This window comes from Drosophila sulfurigaster, chromosome 3 (assembly GCF_023558435.1).
Source record: "Drosophila sulfurigaster albostrigata strain 15112-1811.04 chromosome 3, ASM2355843v2, whole genome shotgun sequence".
Lineage (NCBI taxonomy): Eukaryota > Metazoa > Arthropoda > Insecta > Diptera > Drosophilidae > Drosophila > Drosophila sulfurigaster.
In genome coordinates this window covers 34396132-34421025 of record NC_084883.1, presented here as the reverse complement: position 1 = coordinate 34421025, position 24894 = coordinate 34396132, and the positions used below count along the sequence as shown (strand labels likewise).

The 24894-nt window shown below is 39.8% G+C and overlaps 3 protein-coding genes across 5 annotated transcripts in view; 1 reads left to right on the top strand and 2 right to left on the bottom strand.

Moving 5' to 3' along the window:
- The window catches only part of LOC133846136 (DEP domain-containing protein DDB_G0279099), a 151906-nt gene that overhangs the window by 113131 nt on the left and 13881 nt on the right, over window positions 1-24894 (bottom strand). For 2 of the 3 annotated variants that reach the window (XM_062280907.1, XM_062280905.1), the window contains 2 exons: window positions 11416-14176; window positions 8239-10352 (listed from right to left, as the gene is read on the bottom strand). In XM_062280907.1, coding sequence (XP_062136891.1) covers window positions 8239-10352; window positions 11416-13946 — 4645 coding nt within the window. In that variant the 5' untranslated portion in view covers window positions 13947-14176. Of the gene's footprint in view, window positions 1-8238; window positions 10353-10438; window positions 10526-11415; window positions 14177-24894 lie in introns of those variants that run through there. The other variant, XM_062280906.1, reaches the window with a different exon arrangement.
- LOC133844882 (uncharacterized) lies at window positions 19474-20293 on the top strand. Its single transcript, XM_062279157.1, has one exon. It carries the CDS (start codon window positions 19622-19624, stop codon window positions 20222-20224), a length of 603 nt encoding a protein of 200 aa, XP_062135141.1. The 5' UTR covers window positions 19474-19621; the 3' UTR covers window positions 20225-20293.
- On the bottom strand, window positions 23530-24867 carry LOC133842511 (trypsin-1). Its single transcript, XM_062275624.1, has 3 exons — window positions 24456-24867; window positions 23825-24393; window positions 23530-23756 (listed from the first exon to the last, which is right to left on the bottom strand). Exons 1-3 carry the CDS (start codon window positions 24811-24813, stop codon window positions 23583-23585), a joined length of 1101 nt encoding a protein of 366 aa, XP_062131608.1. The 5' UTR covers window positions 24814-24867; the 3' UTR covers window positions 23530-23582.

Here is a 24894-nt window from a genome sequence, read left to right as displayed (position 1 = left end):
AATCTACATATATGGAAAAGTTGTTGCAAATCTTTATTTAAGATTATTTCGATCTTAATAAAAAAATTGTAAATGTAGATTTTTATAATAAATGTGCATTTTATAACTAAAAACATCTCATCATGGTTTATTTTTGGCATCGTATAATAATATTCTTTGCTTGTATCTAAATCAAACTTTGCAGAGATCTTTTAACTGTAGTAAACTATCAAAATATATAGAATTGCTTGATATATCAAAGGATTAATCCACCTTTTGAAATTTTGGAACAGTCAACAAAAAAGTCGCATATAATTCAATAAAATTAAGTTCACTAATATTGTTATTTATATTATAAGGTATTTTTTGATAAAATTACATGTTATAGAACTTTAAAGATTACTATCAGCAAATATCGTGTTGCTTAAAGCATTTTATCAACCAATGTGTACTAAATTAAAAATCGATGTAATTCAGTTTTAAATTTGACAGGTATTTTACAGTCAATCATTATCACTGCAGCTCTCGCTTTTTGCCTTCTTGGCGTGCGTGGCACGTTTTGCATGGGAAGTTTTGGTTTTCACACCAGTCAGAGAGAAAAGAGTGTCTCTTAAAGTGCGGCAACTGCGACAGCGGTGTTCTTTATGACTCAGTCGACAGGACGTTTTGGGCTTGACACTCGAGTCAATTCAATAACTATCAGCGTTTAATGTTTGTGGTTCTTTCACCTCCTACAAGCAACAGGCCACATTCAAACGTTCAACTGCTGCCCCCACTCGAAACCATTATCATTAAGCTCAACTCATTAACAGCCTTGGCAGATGTCAGTTGCAAACTCAAACTCAGGTTGTTGCAATCGCAATTGCAATTGCTGCCACAATTGTGGCCGGGTTAACCCCATTCGCAGGCTCTGTAGGTTGGCCAAAAACAAACCCAAACTAATCAGTTGTCATGTCTCGGCAAAACTTCTTAACTGTTTCTCTTTTTTTTTTTTGTGCGGCTGAGAAGGAGGAAAGTCAGATGAAGAAGAAGGTGTCAGGGGGTGGAGGCAATATCAAGTGCTGTCTCTCTGCACTTTCAAATCCAATTAAGAGTGTGAACTTGCAACGCGTTGCAAATTAACAGACAGATAAACAGCAACAACAACAACAAAGTGACATTGTCACATTAAATGCGAAACAAAGCGAAAAATGTGCAACAGTAGCCGAAGAGTGAAAGAGCGAGGTATATATGCGGAATAGAGCGAGATGGCAGCTAGAGAATGCTTTGCCAAGCCCAGCTGCACTTTAGTGTCAAACGCAACCAAGCCGAACCCCTGATTCCCGATCCCAAACCTCCGAGCCTCGGATCCCAAGCCAAGCTCACGGCTATGCCTCATTACAAAGATCTGCTTCTGGGTACGAGTCTCGACATCGACTTCCACTTCGACTGCGACTGCGACTGCGACACAGGCAGCTGCAATTATCACATTGCCAAATGGTCACGGACCACGAAATCTTAACTTCCAGATAGCAGAACCCAAAACACAGTCATAAGTAGAGAACCCCAAGCACACACTCTATGCACTCTATGACTTCATCACAGTTGCTGTCGCAGTTGCTGTCCTTTCCTCTTTCCTCCTGCCTCCCCAATATTCATTCACCCCATTTGCTATTTGCTTTTCTTTCTCTGGGTTTTTTTGTGCACATTGTGTGTCATAATTCTCGCCAGGTTGACATTTATGATGTGTGCTGCCCATGTGTGAGACTCAAGCTCAACGTTTTGCGATTTGAGTGCGATAAAACAATGAAAATGAAGTCATGTCTCGCCTTCCCAATGGATTTCTCTTGCTTTTCGCCTTTGCTTTGCCTTTGCTTTGCTCGACTGACTCGACTTGCGCACCAAATTGGACATGCAGCAAGTGTTAAATAATTAGCTAAAGATTTTTTATTTTCCTTCACGCCTCGGACTTTGGGTGTGGCTGTTAATTAAGGCTTTCATTGTGCCGCTAACTAACTAGAGAATGCAACTAAAGTTCAGCTTTGGGATTTTGTCTCCGTATTTGCCTATTGGTTAACTTCCAACAAGGATGCTGGGCAGCTGATCAGATAAGTCAGCTTTATTTTAAGTGTTACTTTACAAATAAAAAAAAATACATATTTGTTTGTAATGACACAAGTTAAAACCTTAACATTTTAGAATATTATAAAAGGAATCTTAGATTAGTCAACCAGTTTAATATTAGCTTAGTGAATTTACTAAGAAATCAAATAGTTGATAAAAATTTTCAGATAATTGAGATGCTACATAACCAGTAACTTTTTACACTACTCTTATTTAATTATTGATATTCAAATATTTCAATATTCATGATAAATACGCTAAAGAAAATGTTTTGTGCAAATTAGCCAATTTAATTTCCAATAAAACTAAACAAAAAAAGATGAAAATTTCAAAATAAAAATAGAAAAATCAACAATGTTTTTGTCAACTAAATAAACTAATGTAAACACAAGAAATGTGTTGACCCTGGAAGTAAATTTTTTACATATAGAATGTTTGCTTTACTTCATTATTTCCTTTATTAATTTGCTTTATTTATTGTATGTTATAATGCCGTTTTTATCTACTGCAAAATCATTGCAATTAATTTCAATTAATTGTTTTTTTATCTTGATGGCATTGAATTTACTTTACCAGTCAGAAAGAAAACTCGAAAGATTTTTCAATTACATTATTTGCAATTTTAACTCAGAGCTCGCTGCCCAATTCAATGAGAATCCACATTGTTTGCCTATCAACCATTTAAGATCCTTAAATGGCACTGACAATATTGACCCAATGCTCAAGAATCACTGTCAAATGAAATGTTGTTCATCTTTATGTTTTTTGTAAACGACTCTGAAGCCAATATACAACTGCAAGTATATGTGAAAAAGGGCTGACATAAAAGCGAAAGAGAACTGAATTCATATTTCTCAAGTGAATTGCCTGAGTGGACAGTAAATGACTTTTGGGTGATATTCAGTTGAAATGGAAGAACGGCATTGAGTGCAGCAATTCCATCATTTGCCCTTTGCCATATCATCTTGCAGTTCATTCGGGTTTTTCTTTCCTCTTCAACCAGTTGCCAGTTTTGCAATTACTTTTGCCAGTCTCGAGATTATTTTGCATATTTATAAAGTGAACGAGAGAAATGCTGATGCTTTATGGCAGCTGCTGGCAACAAATCAAATTGAATCGATACTGAAACGAATCGGAATCGTGTTGCGTTGCAGCGAATTGAATCAGTCAGTCAATCAGTTTGCTCTTTGACCTATGGTCGAACGCGTCTCAAAGTGTTTGAGAGGGTGTTGCATTTTCTGGCTCATCGATTGTCAAATTAAATGCCATTTAAAATCAATCAAATCAACTGGAAACTTGACAGCATTTTGTGGTGCCAATCGGTTTTGTGGCTACCAATTCGTATTGGTCGTTAAACCGTTGCATTGCGGTTTAGCTAACGGTTCCATATTGATTACCATTAATTCGCTCGATTGATGGCACTTTGATTGAGGTGCATTCGAGCTGTTAATAAAGTTCTGCTTATCAAGTTTAAATGTCCATTTTCACCTAGTATTTGTGTACATTCTATTTCACACACAATGCGACATCAACCAAAAAAACCCATAACCAACACTCGACACTTTTTATTTACCAAACAATTTGAAAACGAGAAAACCGCAAAACAGCAAAATTAGCTACAAAATCTAATCAAAAGACCCCGAGGCGCCAACAACAACAACAATAACCACAACAGTCAACCGATTCGACATGTAATTACATGAAAACCAACTGCAATAACAACAAAAACACACACGAGAAGGAAACCCCGAAAAATCGAATTGAAAATTAATTTCAAATTAATTTCGAATTCACAAAAGCGATAAATTTTGCGCAATGTTCGTGACACACACACAAAATCAGTCAGAGGGCGAAAGGGGAGAAGGCGGAGCGAGACCGGCAAATGTCTACAGCACTTGTAATCAAATAAACAGACAAGGCTGTCAATAGAAAATTGTAAGCCAGAGCACAAATAAAACACCTAAGGAATAGCAACAAAGAATAGGCGAATAATTTATGCGCTCTCGAGTGTAAGACTAAAATTGCTAAGCAATATATAGTTTACTACATTTATATAACATTTTATATATAAATTGAGCATTTTACATACATAAATAAAGCAATTAAATTGAATTTGTCTAGCACTTTTCAAAGAAGACACAAACCCGCAAAAGCAGCAAATATTTTTCGTTGCATACTTTCGAGTGCTGGAAAATATGCCTGTCGTTCCTACACTCAACATTTATTTCAGGCGCCTGAGAGTATGCAACAACAAATTGCAATCAATCTGGTACTAAAGGGAATTGCAATCGACAACAATTGAAAAGCTTTTATTTGTGCAGCACAAGTCTCATTGCAAATGCCAGCTACTCTCATGCAGTTCAACAAATACCCTAACATCCTGTGCCAACTTTGCTGTCATGCATTTTCATTAGCCCAGTGGAGAATAAAGTGGTCCCTGCAAGTCGTCTAAGCGGGTGCCATGTGCCCAAAAGCAATTATGCCAAGCGTTGGCAGCGACAGCGGGAGGAAGGTCGGAGGTCGGAACAAGACCACAGCTGGCGAGCTTGCCAGTCAGTTGGTCATTATGGCTCAAAATCCAATTTCAAAGTGTTGAGTGCACTGACTGAGCATTGAACGGGAAGCAACAGGAGTGAAGCCCTGGGCACTCGTGCTGGTGAACAACGGATAGCTGAAGCTGAAGGCAAACAGGGTTAACTGCAAGTTGAGCTCAGTTTGTGCGGTTGAGTGGTAACTGTTTACGGATTAGCGAGATCAACAAGGCTGTTCGCTTCATGTGGGGTGGCGGTGGGGACAAAAGGATGGTTGGGAACGAACACAACACGCTTAGCTTGTTGGCCGTAATGATAAGGATGTTATCGGGAAAAATGTCGTATCGAGGCAATCTGGCCATATGGACAGCGAAATGGAATCATAAAACACAGACAAATTTGTTGACAGCCGATAAGAGAACACACAACCAATATCAATGCACTTTGGTTATAAAAATAATTATCAGAGAGTGAGAGAGAGAGAACAATAAAAAGAGGGGCAGACAATGGTTTGTAATTATGAAATTCGGCGTTGTGTGATAATAACTCTTTTTATGACCACAAAATACCAGAAAAACTTTGCTTTAATTACATTTATGCAGAACAATGATAAATGCGAAGAAAACGCAAAAAGGAAGAAAAATCCACAGAATGTTTGCATAAATTGCAATTTGTTGAGTTTAAACCAGAAAAACACCCCACCTCTAAGGCAATGGAAAATAAAACCATAAATGCCAAAAATTCTATTACTATCAGCACATTGGATAAGACTAGCTCCCGATCGATTGATGACGTCATATAGTAATTGATTTTATGATTATTTACAAAGAAATACAAAATTTGTGAAATGGAATTCAATTGTCAGCTATTGATTAGATACGGAATAAATAGTTCAATAAAATCTAGCACATTACAAGCTATATGACCCACTGTGCCGTTATGCAAATTGCAATTCAGTGTCCAGCAAAATCGCATTAATATTTCGTGGTGGGGATGCCAGCCATCCAATCTGGACGCACCGAAATGCATTTTGGTATGCAAATTCCTTTTGCTATCCTCACACACACACACACACGCACCTGTTGTTTTGGCCTTGCTTGCACAGCCAGGTGCCAATATTTGTCAGTTTTTTGTTTAATTAAAACATTTTGCCAATATTTTATATATGATCCCCGGCCCACCTGAACAACACACCTCTCTGCGGTTGCCCCTATTGATTTCGATTTGATTTTGTTGCCGTTGCTTTCGTTGTTTTTGTTGTTGTTTTGGTCTGTAACCCAAAATGTAAATGACTCGTTTGCACAGGTAACGCAAATCCAATGCACATGAAATATTTAAGCCAAACAATTATAGTAGAGCGAGATAGATATACAGTATTCATGCATCTGCACTGCATACGCGTCGTATACGCAATGCAATTGTATTATTTTTACCTTTCACAGACCCAAAAATTTGCATTTTTGGTGGCAACGTGTTGTTTTTTGCTTTTCTGATTGCTACTTTTTGTTTATATCGACCACATGCACACAAACACATACAGGTTAAATAAAAATAATTTGTTCTGTATGCTGCTAAAATAAAATTCTGGCATATTTAAGAATATAATTCACATTGTATTGTCGACGGCAATTCGACCATATTTCATCCATTACGCTTTACATGCGAAATTAAATGTAAAATTCATATTTTGATAGTCAAATGCGCTGGCCAATATTCTATAGTCGTTTTAATGAATTCCAAATGCCAGAAAATTGTTTCGATTTATCGACAGTTGTTGGAATTAAATGCTTAAAACAATGAAAAACAATACTTGATAGAAAAGAGGTAAAATATTTTCGTGAAATGTTTTCAACAGATAAAAAGCACGTGTTCCTTTCTAGCACATTAAAATAAGAATTAAATGGTATTATTAATAAAATAATTGAGAAAAAATACATTTCTTTCTAGCACTTTAAAATACAAAAATCATAAAATACTATTAAAAATAAAAACAATTATTCAATACAATTATTTTCGTCCAATATTAAAAAACAATTCGTTTAAGAATCGTGGAAGTAAACACATAATTTTTAACCTTAAAGTAGCCCAAACCCCGTAAAGTGCAACGAAAACATTTCTCTGCAAAAACGTGAAGCTAGTTGAAACAGTTTCTGCTAAAATTGCATTCACACTTTTGGCAAAAGTTGACCACTAATAACTAGAGCGAACTGACCAAACAAAACTGTTGTCCTAAATCGGAACAACGCTTCAGAGTCAGTTTTTGGGGTGGCATCAAGTCCATAAAGTCCATTAGTGGCATTTTGCATATGGCCAAAAAATAGGGACGCAGGCGAAAAGTATAGAACATTTTCAGCTCTCAAAATTGCGGTCACTAGAGAGCGGCTCAGCAACGACCGGGCAAAGTAGGGGGATAGAGTGAGTGAGGGAAGAGTGAGAGGAAATAGCGTTGAATAGTACAAACTCATATGGAGACCAATAATTGGATGCGTCCGACTGAACAGACTGACAGTTTTAGAGACGAAACTTGTCAAAAATCAACTTACTAAGCGGCCCCGCAAGGGGAACTTCACCCCAAATAGACCACAGCACTATATACACAGTACTGTCTCCCATTACCCACCCAACCCACTAGCAAACAACACACACACAAAAAAAAAACCTCTTTCAGTTCTTCTCGTCCTTCCTGTCAGTTTCAGTGCTGCGCATTTGCGGTAAATTTGCAATTGAATGCCAAACCATAGGGAGATATCTACAGACCATTAACAGCAAACAGAATCGCCCCGAAAAATTGCAAAATAATATTATGGAGAAATTGGAGCACAAGCCTCTAGAGTCTAGAGTTCTGCGCTGGCAATATTGCTCTGTGTGTTCATTTGCTGCCATCAATTTTGGATTCGTATTCTGAGGTATTTACCAAGGAAAGCGATTGTCGATGAGCATCGATTTTTAATTTCGTTTGCTAAATTTCAATTTTGCAGGTTCCAATTCGAAGGTAGTTAATATACAGAAGGATTATATCCTGTATTTACTAAGAAGAGCTTAGAAGAGTTTTGGGCAGAATTTTAAGGCAAATCGAGTAGTTGAAATTTGAATAATCATCAAAATTGTTGTCATCTACTTAATGCCATGGGTTTAATATTGTCCATGTAACAAATTTCACCCTCTAGTTATGCACATAAATTTTACAATTTAAAGCACATTAATTTAAAGTAAGGTAAGGCTTAGAAAGATTATTACATAATATGATTCAATATGTCCAATTAATATTCCGAAGAAATATTAAAAAATATACTTAATACTATATTTGGTTAAGAAAACTCCACTGTAATTTAATACTTGGTTTTCTATAGGAAATACAACGCAGTTAGGAGCATCGAAAGAATATAATATTCTATAAAGAATTATGACGCTATTATCATAATACAATATAACTTAATGACTTGCTACACCTTTGCTAAACAAGTGATATAAAATGCAACACTTGCCCTCTGATGCCAAACGTGGCTAGAAGCGTTTGTTGGCCATTAACGATATGTGGACTGTTAGTGCACTGAGCTCTTGGCTTAAGCCAGAATGCCGTGCGTCACACCCAGAGAGATGTTATCATGACATGACATGCACTCACCTGTTTCGTGTTCTCTATCAAACGCCAATGTTGACACATCCTGCACATCGTCCGCCTCCTCGTTAGGTGGCTCAACAGCTGTGACGCCTCCATTGAGGCAGCTGTCGTTGTTGTTGTTGCTGTTGCTGTTATTGGTGCTGTGATTTTCGACGCTGTCAGTGGCATTGCCATTGATGACCTCGATGACACTTTTGACCGAATCTAGTGATGACGTTGCTGATACCAAAATTGGCGTTGTTATGGGCGTCGTTGCCAGCGACGACGATGACGAAGCTGTTGATGTCATCGATGAGCTGGCGCTCAATACTCCGCCATTCACTTGCCCCTTTGCACTTTCCGCCTCCTCTTCAACTTCACCCTCAATCTGGCGTTGTTGTTGCTTCGTTGTTGCTGCGGCATTCGGCAACTGATGGCTCTCAAAGTGCAGCTCATCCTGCAGCAAATCGACAGCCTGGGCGACAAGATTGTCATTAGATTTGTTGTTGACATTGGGCAAATCCACGCTGGCCAAGGTAATAATTGCACTTGGTTCTTCGTTCGGTTCGTTCTGCTCGACGCCCACAATAATGCGCTCCAGTGGCTTCGGTGGTGGCGTCAACTCGAGGCTGCTGCGTCGTTGGGTTGGCGTCGGCTTGACATTCAGGCTCAGTTCGCTGCGCTTGCTCGGCACTGGTGGAGGAGCTGTTTTGGGCTTGATGACAGCCGACGACACTTTGGGCTTGTTGCTGGGCACAGGCGGCTTCGATTTGGGCGCTGCCTCCGCTTTGGGTGTGTCTATGATGTTCTTGTGCAGCACATAGCCCAAGTCGTCTTCGACAATGGGCAGTGCAATCGTAGCCTCCACTGTGGGAAGTTTAATCACTGGCTCCTCAGCGGGCAATTCAATCACTTGCTCAACAGTAGTTTTCTCAACTGTCTGCTCCACTTCAACCGGAGCAGCAGGTTGCTCGGCATGATTCTCCACCTGCTCAAAGGCACTCAGATCAAAGCCTTGCTCATCGTCAGCTAGCTCCAGTTTGTAGAGCTTCTCCGCCTCCTTCTTGACCTTCTGATAGCTTTCGATGAGCTTTTGTGCCTCCTGCTCCAGGCGGCGTTCCTCATCGGTCTTCTTGAGCAGCTTGGCACCCTTCTTGCCGGTCGTATCTTTGCTCTGTTCCAGTCGCTTTGTCACCTGCTTCTCGCCATCCTTGCTGACTATCATCGTTTCGCTGAGCTCACGCTCCAGTGTGGGCAAAGCATTGTCATCGACGGGTTCGTCATTCAAAGTCTGTTGGCCCTCCAAATAGGTTTGCTGTTCGGTCTCCTCGACCTCGGTGTAGGTGATGCCGCCATTCTCGGACAGCTGCAGCTGTTTGCCACATTCGGATAAGGTCAAAATACCCTGTTCAATACTCTGTTTATCCTGTGGATTATCCAAACGCTCCGTGAGACGCGTCTCCGCCGAGACGGTGGCAGTCAACGGCTGCAGCTGCTCGACATCCGCAAGGTCGAGCAGATTGTCGTTGCTGCTGATCTTCTTGAAGCGTGCACTGCTCGATTTTGATTCGGCGCTGGTCAGCAGCTGCTCCTCTCCTGTCAAAGCATCCTTGGTGCGACGCTCACTCAACACTTGCTGCTCGCTAACCACACGACGTTCCTCATGGATGGTTGTGGTTGTAATAGGTGTCGATTGCTGCTCCTCGTGATCCTCGCGTTCATCGTAGGGTTGCAGCTTGAAGGCAATATCCGATGTGGGACTCTTGAAGATCGAAGAGGAGCTGCTGCTGCTTAAAGTGCTGCTGCTGCTGCTTGTTTTGGTGGTAATCACCTTGGTTGTAATCGTGCGTTGTGTTTTCGTTGAGCTTTGGCTGCTCTCATCTCTGGTCTCTTCCTGCGTGCTCGTCTCGCTGTGATTCGTTGTGCTGCTGCTGGTGCTTTTCTCAACAATCTGGTCAGCTGTTTGGTCAGCTGCGTCATGGACAACAATCTTATCGATATCGTTGTCGCACTTCAATTGAGCCGCGAGCGTATCTGTGTTCACTTCCATTTTAACTGTGCTCGACTGTGGCACCTTTGACGACGGTTGCACGTATTGCGGCAACTTCTTCAACTCCTCCACTATCGCACCAGGCGGACTATCGAGCAGAGAAAGAGAGGTTGATACATTGAGTAATTACAGTGATTGGAGTCTTATCAATCTTTGATATGTTAATTTTGTCACCTGTCTCACACACAAAAACACTAAACGGAAATTCGCAAAAGAGTGAGGAGAGAGAGAGAGAAGAAACCGCAACCGAAACCGAAACTGTCTTTTGCTTTTCGCCTCCAAAATAACACTAATTGGGCCCGAAAAAAACCTAACTCTCTATACTGCCTTCTCTCTATTGCCATTAACTCTTATCGCTGCTCATACAAAATATTCAGTCATTATCAGTCAGTCCGCTTGGCGGTGTTAGTAAACACACCGGCATTTACTGCCTTATCAGCTACCTACGAATGCCTTGAGGGGGTGTGAACCGTTTACCCTTGCCGAATGTGTGAATATTTGTTGTTGTTATATACTGCAAATATATATCTAACAATTTGCGAAAAAAAATCACATTGCCTGATGAAATGAAATGAATGGGAAATCGACCTGACTAAAGCTAAACCGAAATATATTCGTTGTTCAGGTATTGATCGATTGCATAAGCAAACTATTTATAACAATCTGAATCGGATTGAAGTTTGATTTGGTTTGGCGGATTGCATTTCGGCTTAGTGCAAAAACTACTTAAATGCAAAAGAAACTTCTAGAGAAAAAAACTATCTTCAAATGTTATTTATCGCTTGAAAGATCTTGACTTCGTTTTTGCATTACTATGATTATATGAATAACAATATCTAATCAATATATAATTGCGTCGGGGATTTTCATTAATAACTGTGCATTTTTAATTGTTGTACATAATATAAATTCTACTACTATTTTGATTGACCGGGCGATAAGCTGAACTGTCTAAATCCTAGTCGAAATCCTGCATTAGCTAATCTAATCTCCATGGTTTTCCAAGTATTTATTATCAATCGATATTTTCTCTCGCACTATAAATAATCTCCAATGGTTTATTGACATTCTATGAGGGAAGAAATATCCGCAATCTTGACCTAAATACCATGTTCTACCTAAATGATTCTAATTGTTTCTCAATTACTCACCCATTGGTCAAAGATTGCGGTTCCAGTGAGGAGAATTCCTCTTCGACTTCGCCAATGGTTGGCAACATATTTGAGTGCCAATACATATTGAAGTACGCCTCCGAGGGACCAGGACCATTAATCAATTCCGGTGGACCCAGCTTTTCGCCATCCTCACAAATATATTCGCGCTCCGTGCCATCATCGACATCATCCTGATCGCCATCATCCTCATCGCTGCTCGAGCTGGAGTAGCAGGTGGTATTCTCATTATCATCGGCAATCTTCATGCACTTGCCCACCACCAAAGGTGGCGGAGATTCCCTAGAGAGATCCACGGCTTCAGCTGCAACCGCAGCCAGTAGAGCGTGAACATCCCTTTGAGCTTTGGATGAACTCTCCGGTTTCTCTGTGATGTCCTGTTTGTGCACCAGATCAAACAGACTCGGCAGCTTATCCTCATCCTGTGTCTTACTCTCATACGTCTGAATCTTGAAGCGAATTTCCCGATTGCTGGTCGGCGATGGCGTGTTTACAGGTGTAGTCTTGGGCGTGGCTGGAGGCGTGATCTGCTTAAAAGTCTGCATGCTCAGCTTGGGCTGCTGCTGTGGCGGTGTTGTGGGCAACGTTTGCAGCTTGGGTATCTGAGTCTTTTGCAGCGATTGCACACGCTCCGGTGGCTTAGGCTTGGGTCCTTTGGGTGAACGTCCTGTACTGCCATTGCTGCATATCGAGCTGAGCGACTCGGTTGAATTCGAGGTGCTTCTCGAGTTTCCATTGAGCAGCACTGGGATGAAGGTGCGATCAGGTGTGCGGACTGGAGCTTCAGCGGAGTTAGCACGCTGCAGTGGGGCACGCAGCTGTCCAGGACTGGGACTAGGCTCCTTGGACTTGCTGCGATAGAGACCCAGCTTTAGATCTGTTTCAGACTTTTGCTTCTGGAGCAGGCGAGGAATGTTGGAGCCGGTTGGTGGGGGCGATGAAGCGACTATCATTGACTTGGCCATCGCTGGCGGTGACTTTTGAGCCGGCGGCGTGCTCACAATGGGAATACGAGACTTGAGCTGCGGTGACTGTTGCTTAAGTGGCTGAAGATGCAGCTTGATCTCGCCTTCGGTTTTGGCGCGTGAAAAGCCCGGACTGACTATAAGCTTGGCTTTGGGTATCTTTGTGCTGAACTCGCGAACTTCCTTAACCTCTTTAAGCTCCCTCGAGTTCTTTGCTTGCCTTATTTCTTTGACTTCCTTCACTTCTTTGATCTCTTTTACTTCCTTTGATTCGTTTACCTCCCTGAACTCCTTCCTGACCTCATTTGTCGGAGTCTTGGGTGATCCTGGCTTCGGAGTCTCATTGGTAGGCGTTTTATCTGCATCCATGGGCACTCGCGGAGGCGCGACTTCAATAGGCAGCTTGCTGGGTGTGGCAATCTTCCTTGGCATGGGGATAATGGAACGCTTCTTAGGCTCTACTGTGGCCAGCATCACACGCGGCTTAGGCGTCGGCGTGCCAAGTGGACTGCTCTTCAGCTCTACATTCTCATAGACATTGACTTTCTCCGTCTTGAACTCGACATTCTCGTAGTTATTGCCCGGTATGATTAGCTTAGGTTGGCCCAATGTCTGCTCCAGCTGAAACTCCTGCTCGAGCAGCGTGAAAGGTTGCACCAACTTAGCCAACTCCTGACCATTGAGACTGTTGGTCAACTCCGTGTCCGAGGAGTAATTAGAGCCCATCGATAATTTGTCAATGACTGTGGAAATTGTGCTCGCTGTGTCATCCGATTCGGAGCCCGCTTTGAGGGATTCAGCAAAGAGATTAATGTAGTATTCCGCATCGGGTGGCGGTGTCAATGGCTTCTCGATGACCAATTGAACTGTGGCTGGACCCTCCTTCGAGTTCTGTCGCTTCACTAGCTTGCGCGGCGGCACTGGAGGCGGTGGCGGTGGTTGGGCATTCAGTGAGATGCAGACCTCCATTTGTTGCTCCTCCTCGCTGGGCGGTTTCTGACCATGACCGTTGCGTACAATCAATTTGATGGCCACATTATCCTTGAGACAGCGAACGCATTCAATGCGTGTCATTTGCGAGACTTGTCGCTCATCGATGCTGAGGATCTCATCGCCTTCACGCAGATGACCCCAACTGGTGGCCACCTTGGAGGCAGGACTGTCTGTGGCGCAGGATTGTATGTACAGCTTTTGCACCAGCTCTGTGTTGCGTGTGCCGCCCTGGAAACGCAGGCCGAAGCCCAAACGCTCTCCAGGCAGGCGATAGACTGTAACATGCTCTGGTTCGTCCGCTTCCAGTTGCTCCTGTTGATCCTTTTCTAATTGTTGTTGTTGCTGCTGCAGCAGCTGCTGCTGCTCGTTGATGGTCAGCACAGTGATGAATGAGGAGTCTTCGGCCACTGAGCTCTGGCGTTTGACTAGCTTCTTCAGATGGTTTGTGTCTTTGGTGGACGATGTCGGATCGTCGACTTCAACAACGGTTATGTACTCCTCGTCCATTGTTGAACCGTTTGCAGAACCGTTTGCTGCTGTTGTTGAGTCCATGATGGCTTTTGTGGAAAAGCTTTTCGCATGTGACGTTGTTGATCGTTGATCGTTGTTGATCGTTTGGGTTTCCGCATACGCTAAATACCGTTTCGGTTTAACCGCTTCGGTTGTAGCACACGCTACAAACTTAACCGTTTCGTTTCGTTCGCTTGGGTTGTTGCCTTTGCTTTGTGAACTTCAGTTGTGCGGTTGCTGTCTATGCTAAGGTTGACTACTTGTGTTTTGTGCTGCAAACGAAAAGATGATAAATAACAAATTAATACATTTTGTGTAAAAAACGTGCTTACATATTAATAAAAAACAACGCAAGAGTGAACATAATGTATAGCTTCCAATCATTATTCACACCGCATAATCATTTGAATTTCAATCAGCCAATTCAGCACGCTTTTGGCTCTTGGCTTATCCGCTATCATCTCTACCATTCATCAAGTCATAAAGCAGCGAAGACAAAGGCGATTAACTTGTTTTACGAAACTTTCAAATGCATTTCATTTCATCACCAAAATCCCACACAAAAACTTGCCAAAAACTATCCACAATCCCGCTCCGGCTCTTCACTCCCCTTTCAACACAAGTTATTTCCTTCCTGCGCACGACATAAAACGGCAACAACAACAAATAGCGACGACAATAACTGGCAACTTTTTTAGCTACCGCAAACTTCAAATGGCCAAAAGTAGAAAAAAGTACAAAAAATCACATCGGGCTAACAATTTATGTCAACTTTCTTTTTTATCAAACAAAAAGAAAGAATTAAGGAGGTAAACATAAAAAGTGCAAAAAAACATTCCAAAGATTTTTCAAAGTAACCGCAAAAATCTTGCAAACGACTCCCACACGAAAAGTTGCCTAGTCAGGTGGGTTGGGTTCCACCGACCAGGAGAGATGCCAGCTAAGAGTTGCGGCCAACTTACGAGATTCAACAGATGATTTACCAACGGGTTTTTTTCGCAGTCTCAGTCTTAGCATCAGCCTCAGTCTCAATCTTTCGGCACCGACTGCAACATGCTGCAAGAAACTTTCAAAGTTGCCAAATCATGTTGCGGTTCTTCTTCGGCCCGGACCCCGGCACAAATACATTTTTGAAATGGTTATCGAAGACAAAAAGAAAAACAACAACACAACCTAAAAAAAAAACACAACGTATCCCAACAAGCCGGCCAAACAGGTGACCAACGGCAATCGGTGCAACACTAGTCGGTTGAGTTCTTAAACTTGTTTTAATTTCTGGCCAATTCCCAATATACCCTACACGGACAGACAAGTTGGAAAAATAACATTACTTGCAGAAAAGTTTGGTGTATTTTGTAAAGATTTTGCAAGTGCTTTTTGAAGAGATTTTCAAATTTAAGGAAGCTTTTTCTTTCGACAATATTCAGATGAATAGAAATATATGTTAAATCAAAAGTACTGAGTATAGAAAATCTGGAAAAGTATAAAATAATCAAATTATTATATAATAACTTTATAACTTTATATAGTTAACTTTGTATAATAATAATTACACTAACAATTAAAAAATTCGTTACAAATTTCAAGAAACTGTTCCCCCATTTCACATCTATCACATATTAAGACTAAGTGTTTTCTTGATTTCTTGTGGAAAACATTAATGTTGATTATAAAGCCGTAATTTAGATTAGCAGCCTGTTGAGCACACTCCAAAGTAAATAAGCTGTTGACCATAAAGACAATCTAGACAATCTTCAATTATTTGCTACCAAGAGAGTACAAAGACTTCGCTTTATAAGTGTGTCGTCTCTTTTATTTTCGGACATTTCTGGACGCCTCTTTTATAACTGTTGTTTTCTGAGCGACAGCAAGGCCTGCTTGTGATACTGAGAGATAAAGCTGCTTTTGGGCCGGGGTAATTACCAAGTTCGGTTCGCAGCTCGCGGCCTGCACATCACTAAATTTGAAATCAGTTTCATTATATAAATTGTTACCTTTAGACAATGTGGCAGACACTCGCTTGCAACACGCAAGGAAAGGGGAAAAAGAAGTTGAGAGAGAAAGAGAGAGAGAAGGGAATCGGATCTGATTCGACTCAATGAACGGGTTGGCATCTGGAACTGAAACTGAAACTGAAGCTGAAGCTGTGAAATATTTGGTGTTTTGCAGCTGAACTAAATTGGCTTTAAATTGCCACAATTTGTGGCGCATAATGTCAAAGTTAGTTTCTGTTGCTGCCAGATAAAATAGCTGCTAGCAATGCACTCGACTTCAATTAGACTGGCAACCCAAAAGGCTTCCGATACTCGAGACGAGACGAGACGCGATGCAATGCGATGTGATGTGATGGTCGTCGTGCCACACTCTAGACTTCATACTCACTCCAAGCTGTAGCCATGTGACAAGTGGCGTCTCTTTGGACGGGGCATAAAGTGTGTCAGCCAGGAAGCCAGTCGAGTCGACGACGTTGCTTTGAGTGGCGTTCCCCAGTTTACAGTTTGTTTGCTTTCCATCGTTCCAACGGCCTCCACGATGTTGTTGTTGCAACTTGACTGTCCATATCCCAGTTCATCTATCTCTGTCTCGCTATCTCTTTCTCTCTCGCTCTCGCTCTCTGTCCACCTCGCCAGCTAGCTTGGCCAGTGTTGACTGACGGCTGCCGTCGAGAATTTTGGCGCTACAAAAGCGCATAAATAAAAATTGTTCAACTCTGTTGACAGTGCAACACAGAAAGATAGACAGCAACTGTGAAAGAAGAATATTGTTGCACCATTTGAGCTCAGCAATGGGACGCCATTAGTTAGATGAGCAACACAACCAAAAAAGAAAACCTCAGCAAATTTGTTTGTCTAGCTAAGTTTTTTCTCCTTTTTTTGGTAGTAAATTATTAATATTCTCTGGAGAGTTTCTACTTTACAAAGCGGAATAAGAGGGAGTTTGTTAATTTAATGAGAAATTTTATTGCTGCAGATTTGTCATAAAATGAAGTATTGAAGAGTGTTTTAAAAAACATTTGTATTGAAACTTTTAGGATAACATTCATTTAATTGGGCAATATTCTTTTCAATAATTTTGTTGCATTTAATTTTTACAATCCTCTACAGAATTTCATTATAAGTTTTTTTATGAAAACATTATTGTGTTTATACTTTCAAAATGTTTAAATTTTAAACAGAATTTCGATTTTACTTGTTTATGATAACATACTTATAATATTATTGAGTTTGCATTTTAAAATGTTTTCATTTCGAAGAGAATTTTAATTTGATTTGTTGATGCAAAAATTCTTATAATATTCTTGTGTTTATTTTGTGTTATATTATTATTTGTATTAATATATGTATATTATATATATGATATTCTTCTATACTTATTCAAAAATTATTTCTATTCTTAAAATGTTTATTTCTAAAAGTTTTATCTTTATTTTGCTTAGTATAAATACTTTTTCCCTGTACTCGTACGTAATTGTAGCTTTGCTGTAACCATAAATTATATTTAATTATAGTAATATAATTAATGGCTCTCTTTTATAAAATATTTGCCTTTTTTCGTTTCTTCTTGGCTACTTTAAAAATATAGTTATTCTCTTGTCCCCAATTTGAAGCCCTCTTTCACTGTCTCTACGAAAATTATACCGTAATCATAATTTTTCTTTGCTTTAAAATCTATTCTTAAGTTAGACTCTCTCTTTTTGCATAACAATAGTAATTTGACCACATTGCTTTTGATTTAAAATATATTCAAAGTATTTATATACTTAATAGCTTAGTATTTGTATTGTATACATTTATTATTCCGAAAGGTTTATATCTGAATAACTTAAATATTTATTTTTAATTGCAAATGCAGCTCTCTTTTCTTTTATAGGAATATCCGAAAGGAATATTTAATTCTTTCTCATTATTTCCGTATTATTATTTATTGCTTAATAGCTAGCTGGAACTTTTCCTTTCTCTTTAATCATAGTACTTTCAGTACCTTCCATCAAAGTATTAAGTTAATAACCTATATGTATAATTGCAATTATGTGTGTGTTTGCGGACATGTTCGCTCTTTGCATTCAAGTTGCCTTTCAATTTTTGTAAACATTTTCAATGCTCGCACAAAGTGCGCAAAAAGCCACTTTACAAAATATGCTTTAAACGCTTTAATTAAAAGCATTTATGTTAATTTTGCAACTACAGCAATATTAATTATGGCAAAAAAAAAACTAAGTGCGGCTGCAAACAATGCAGCACGGAGATCCCCTCAGTCTCCCTCTCCCCCTTTCTCTATGAATTCCCCTTTCCCCCACTTGACTGTTAGGCGTTTGCTTTGTCGACGCTTTTGCGAAAATTTCACACCATTTGCAATGCGATTGACCGCAAGTACGCCCCTTACCTGACTTCCTCACACTTGCTCTCTCGCTCGCACCAATTCTCTGCATCTCTCTCGCACTTACTCGATTATTCTCCCTCTCTCGCTCCAGCTGCTCTTGAGCTCATTATGTGTGCAGAGCTACGCAAATTATGGGAAACTATCTCGCTTTATTTTTTCTGTTTTTTTTTCTGCTCTCTTTGCATCTCTTACTAATGTGAAGCTGTCATCCTCCCCTCTCGCTCTATCTCGCTCTCTTTCTTTCATTTGCTGCTTATGCTAATTTCTTTTGCGTCAACTTCCGTCCCCCTTTCTTCCAACTTGCAACTCGAATGCATTTTAATTGCACTTTTTCCTGCTGCTGCTGCCGACAACTAATAACTGGCAATTTATTAAAATGTTTTTGCGGCTTTTGCCAGCAACGGCAACAAAACAGCAGCAGATCAGGGAGGGGAAAGGGGGAAGAGGGAAGACCGTGTTTAGTACTAAGTATTTGGCATAAGCTTTGTACACACAATTTTGATTAAAGAGCAGCTTCAGCCGCAGTCGAAGTCGAAGTCGCAGTCGCAACATCGTCTTGGCCATTGGCCAGCGAGGCGTGAAAATTTCTCTACCCAAGTCGCTGGCGATTTATGTGAGAAATATGCTAAAATATCAAACGAAGCGTTAACTGCCCCCCACACCTCCCTCCTCATACTCCTACTCCTCCACCCTCTTTTATATAAAAAAAAACAAAACTGCGCGAGATGAAACCACAAACAACAAATCTGCTACAGATGAGGGCCATTTGAAATGGTAACAAAAGAACCAGTTTAACACAAGTTTTTTAGTTTTTTTTTTGGGTCGTGATTTGATATACAAGCATGTAGTTTGATATCCATTGATATTGTGATCGAAACTAGTTGATTCCATGCTAGGATGAAGCTGTGCCAAGTTTCCGCTGAATAGCTCTGAATTTAATTAAGAATCTAATAAAGGTGGGTGAATCTTAATTGAGTTTAACCGATCGAATCTTGCAGAATTCCACTTCCAAAGTTGGAAAAGTAGAGTGTTAATTATATTTGCATATTTTGTTCTGGAAATTGATTACTCATTTTCATTCATTTGGTTTGGTTTCTTTAATCACATCTAGGTAACATAAAATTCACAAAAAAGGTAATTTATTGTCTCATAACTTAATCAACAACTCTTAAAATATTTTTAAATTTTCCATGTTTCATTTCTAAAATTATTTCTAACACTTTATGCCTCGTGCTTTTACTCAAAATTTTTATTAAAAATTTGACAAGTTTTATTATTGAAAAGTGCTAAATTTTTTCACTAATTTTTAATCAGTTTTAATAGATTAAAGACGCGATATGATCAGAGATAAAGATCAATTACCAACTGATGATAGCATAAATAGAAATCAAAAAAACAGAAGTATGTTTGATGAGTCTGATGAAGAGAATGAAACTATTTTGGAGGCATCAGAAGCACAACCGGAAACAACGACGACGATAGATGAAGAGACGAACTGTTTAATCGATCTGCTGGACTTGCAAATGCTGCAACTGATGGAGGAACACATTGGACAGCAGCTGACACTGGAGACGCACACAAGCAGAGCCCGCTTAATCCTGGCCAGAAATCGGCTGCAGCAAGGATCGTTGAAGGCAACAGCTGCCTCACAGCTGCCCGCTTGCTCGCCTTATAGAGCTTTGTGTCGAGTAGTTAAAGAAGGCATCGACTCTAGCCTCAAGCTGCTTCGCTTTGATGTGGCAGTAGCCAAAGGATTCCTGGAGCCAGTTACTCACATCTTTGGCAGCCTGGTGCCCTACAGCTTACGCCTGGCGAGTCGCAAATGGGAGCGTTGTGTGGAACAGATTGTGGAGTGTGTGAATGTGCAGCAGGAGCTGCAATCGGTGATCAGATCGATTGACCAATTGAAGTGGACACGACACAGAAGACGCATTGCATGAGGGGAACTGAGGGGGATGAGGAGATAGGTTCAAAGTTCAGAAAATAAAAGACACTTGTTGCGAATTTCATTTAATGCGTGTTATCTTTTTGGCATTAAGAAAAGAGAGAGAGCTATAAATAGACTGATGTGTCTAGTTCAACTTAGATGCATTTAGCATTTAGTATCTGTCTTTTGTAATTGCTATCTTAAATAATTCTTTTAAATAAGTCACAAGAGTGCAAGGTTGCAATGTTGTTAACTAATTCTAAGATAATTGGAAAATCAAAATTCATTTGTTAAAATCTAATGTGCGTCGCTCTTATGCATTGATTGATAAAGTTTAATAAGTGTAATCTCTAACTTCAATATAAGAAAGGTTCTTGCTACATTTTTTGAGGGTTCTGTAAAAACAGTTTTCTCTAAAAATATATATAAATTGCATTATTTATTCTATTATTTGATTTAGTAAAGTAATCTGTTTTCAGCGATTTTTTTGTAAACACGTTCACTTCATTTATTATATATATACTTTGTTTTAGTATTGAATAGTAAAGTTTATAAGACATTTCTTAAATCTGAATTTTCAATTTAAATTTATAACTTTCAGCAGTCTTAAATGCTTCAAAAAAGTTTTATATTCTTTATTACAATAAGCATAAACATCTGATTAGGGATATTATAAGTAGAGATATGCCCAATGTCTATATTAAATAAAATACCATAAAATCAAAGTGAGCATTAAAACACTTGAGGAGAAATTTTTTGACATTAAAAGCACACAGATTTTATTTGTTTAACAAAAAATAAATTATGCCAAAAATCAATGTGTGTTACAACAATTTATTTGTGTAAAATATTTTTATAAACATAATATCAAATTTGTTGACTTCAGTTGGGAATATCTATGTATATATTCCCTTTTATTCAAAACTCTTAAATTAAAGAGCAGTTTTCTAAGAATATTAGCAATCGAGAAATGACATTGCTAAGCCATAACAAACAATTGGCAATTGTATAATGAAAATATTATTGGTTGACTTCCTGAATATATTGATTGAAACACAATTATTAGCCAATTATCGAAAAGCTAAGCTGTGGGTAAATTTGTCACGCTATAACAAAGACTACAAAACTGATTGAACTGATTTGCCAAATTTGGTCAAGTGAGCTGACAACTTTCATAATTATATTTATTTATATTTGTTTTTACGTTGCAAGCGAATAGCAATGTTAATTGCCGGTGCTAAGACCCTTGCAACGCCGGGCAACAACAACAACAACAACAGCAACAACAGCAGCCAGAGGAGCCAGAGGAGCAGCAACCACAACCAGAGCAGCACTTTGCAGTCTAGTTTAAAAATAAAATCAAATGCCAAAGCAGCGGCTGGCAGCAGCATTGACAACATTGTCGATTTGGCCAACATTCCCCCGGATTCCGGCGGGCAGCCGTGTTTTGTGTTGTTGTTTGTGTTGTTGCAAAGCCAAAAGCGACGCAACTGAACGCAACGAGACAGCGGCAATTATGCGGCATTTTCTTCGGTGGGCCCAGCGGCAAGAAACAAGTTTGCTCCGAGAGATATCTTTGTTTGGTTGCCTCGTTGTTGCAACTTGCAACTTGTGTCGTGTGTGTGTTTGTTTGTGTGAGTTGCGGCAACTACAACAAAATACCAGAAATAACTTGAAAATCCATTAAATCGTTGCATGGTCGCTCTTGTTTTTTTTCTTTTTGCCATAGGGATAAAGATAAACTTTTGTCAACTCGCCACTGCCAAAGGGAGACAGAAAGAGATGGATTGGCAGAGGGAAGGGGGAGGAGAATTGGTGTGCAGGAAAGCGAATGAAACCTGCGTTGACAAGTGATAACAATGTGTCAGCGATTCCGCTGCAGCATCGCAACCAATGGCAACGTCCTTGGCTTCGATGACGTCGCCAAAAATGGACCGTGACGGCTTCGCTGATTTTTGCCTGCCTCCAAATGTAAATCTCTTCGGCTCTCTGTTTATTTATTTTTCCTTTTTTTTGTGACCATGTTTTCTTATTTTTTTTACTCATATTGATTTTACAACATGTGCGCAAAAAAGTGAAAGGCCAGCAATGTTTATTGGTAGTTTTTTTTTTCTTATTTATTTTTTATTTCATTTTTCCTCTTTGACTTGTCGAACTCAGCCAATAACCTGTTCCCACAAATATTTGCACACAAAAAATTGGCTTTATGAAAGTATTTTCGGTACACGGTTGCGGGTGTCGATTGTCGAGTGCAGCACAACAACAACAAAAAAAAAAAACAACGTAAAAAACAACTAATAAATATTTACATATGGAAATGTGTTAAGTGTTAGTTTGCATGGCTACGAGTTGTAATTGAAATTTGTAATTAATATGCAAATGTCTTTAAGCTGTTAATCATACATTTTCAAATATTAATCAAAGAAAGTGTGGGATTTTTGTTCATCCAAATAAAATATTTAATAATTACTATCTTTTTAAATCAGAAGGGAAATAAAATAAATTAATATTTTTAGGATTAAAAAAACTGTATGATGTGAACTAATAGAGCTTAAAAAAGAAGACAATTATATATGATTTTTATATATGATAATTTCCATGACAAACTATCTCATATTAATTCTTTTCAGTAAAACAAACTGTTCTTAAATGTCTCTATATGATCGTTTTGTTGTATTGTGTTTGATGTCTAGAAATCATAAAGAAAGACACAATGGTAATAAAAGGTAATAAAAGAGAAGAAAAGATTACATTTTCTTTGTCAAATTACAAAATTTAAAAATTAGCTAGAGAATGAGAAGAACTGTAAAATATTGTGTTTTTTCAAGAATCAGAAATTAAGGATGGATACAAGCGAGCCAATTATGTTAAAGTATCTACAAAATAAATAATTTAGATACCGCAGCAAAAAGTTCACTTATATATCGACAACTTTCAATGGCACTTCTTATCAAAAAATACAGTTTTTGTTTAGTCTAAATAAAAAGTGAAAAGTGAATTTCAAAAAATTATGATTTATTATTAAAATATTAATGCTTTTAGTGTAAATAAAATCAAAACGTTTATTATCAGAATATAAAGATTAAGGCACATAAATGTAATGAAGTCAATGAATTTAAATAATAAATTATATAAATTAAATAAGAAGAAAAGATCTAACTAATAGTTCAAATAAATTAAATAGATTATTTGGATACATAAGAAAACTCTCCCTGATAAATTAAACACTTTTAAAAAGCAACTTCTATCAATGAAATAGAAAAGAGCAGCAGGAAAAAAGCATCCATGATTTTACAAGGTATTTCAGCTGCCTTTTTCAAAAAGCATTCCACTGTTCCCTGAGCAAAAAGTCCAATCTCCAAGCTGATTGTTTACTGAATACAGTAGCAAGCATCTCTTGTGTTGGCCGCAATCCAGTCCAAGTATCTGCTGACTCTGGTGTAAACACCAGGCGCATTGGGCTTGGCGCATCCATAGCCAAAGGAGACAACGCCAGCGAGGCGGAAGATGCGATCCGGCACAATGAGTGGACCACCGCTATCGCCCTGCAGAGAGCATACACAAAATGTATTTGCCATCATAAATAAACTCGGCACTAATTGCAGTCACCCACCTGACAGGCATCCTGTCCACCAGTTTGCACATAGCCAGCACAGAGCATGGTGTCCACAATCATCGACTTGTACGAAGTGGCACGACACTGAGCATTCGTGATGATGGGCACCACAGTCTCCTGCAGCACACTCGAAGTGCTGCCGCCCTCAAAGCTCAATCCCCAGCCAGCGACGATAGCCTTTTGGAAGTCAAACGACTGGAATGGACCGCTGGGCAGGCACACTGGACGCATCGATTGCACCAGCGGAACCGGGGCATCCAGGCGGAGTAAAGCAATGTCATTGACCAGGCGGACGGGATCGTAACCAGCATGGGGATGGGCAAAGGCCACGGCACGTGTGATGCCCTGCTGCTGAGAGTTGCGATCGAGTTGCAGCAGACGCACCGAGACACCGGTCATGTCCATCTCGTGGACACAGTGTGCGGCGGTTAGGACGTAGCGATCGTTGATCAAAGTGCCGCCGCAGAAGAGAAACGAGCCGCGTATCATTTGTGCAATCCATGGATATTTGTTCGATCGCACCTGAGTGCCGCCCACAATGCGATTGGCATTGGGTACGCCGCAGGCTGCAAAGGATGCCAAAGAGATGGAGTCTAGAGGAGAGGGATTTAAGAGAAATAGTACTCACTGCAGCTGGCGCAACGATTGACGCGAAACGCCTTCGCATCGCTGCTCAGAGCAGGCTCATTAGCCAGCGAGGGAGATGAGGCTGAAGAGGAGGAGGAAGTGGAACCTCCCAGCACATTTGACAAGATTTGTTGCTTGTGTCCCTCGATCAGATCATCAATGTAATCCGATTGCACGCCAGGCGGTGGCGAAGGTGATGGCGATGGCACTGGAGTTGAGTTCTCAATGAGATTCTCTGGCAACTGTGGGATTCTAGCTGGCTTTGGATAGTAATAACCCGCAAAAGGAGCCGAGCCATAAGCGACAGCAAACGTGGTTAAGAAGCCCAGGCAGAGCAATGCGCTGGGTATGGATTTCATCTCGAGAACCGCACGAACCGCGAGGCAAAACTCAACTGTTTGCGAACGTTCTCCTCTTAACGGTTCTTATAGGGCTCAGCC

Bases quoted from the DNA above. Each gene is read 5' to 3' on its own strand.
- LOC133844882 (XM_062279157.1), top strand. From the start codon at position 19,622: ATGATCAGAGATAAAGATCAATTACCAACTGATGATAGCATAAATAGA.
- LOC133842511 (XM_062275624.1), bottom strand. From the start codon at position 24,813: ATGAAATCCATACCCAGCGCATTGCTCTGCCTGGGCTTCTTAACCACG. The intron at 24,394-24,455 runs GTGAGTACTATT...CATCCTTTGCAG, and splicing joins CAATCGTTGCGCCAGCTGCA to CCTGCGGCGTACCCAATGCC. The intron at 23,757-23,824 runs GTGGGTGACTGC...TGCTCTCTGCAG, and splicing joins GTGGACAGGATGCCTGTCAG to GGCGATAGCGGTGGTCCACT.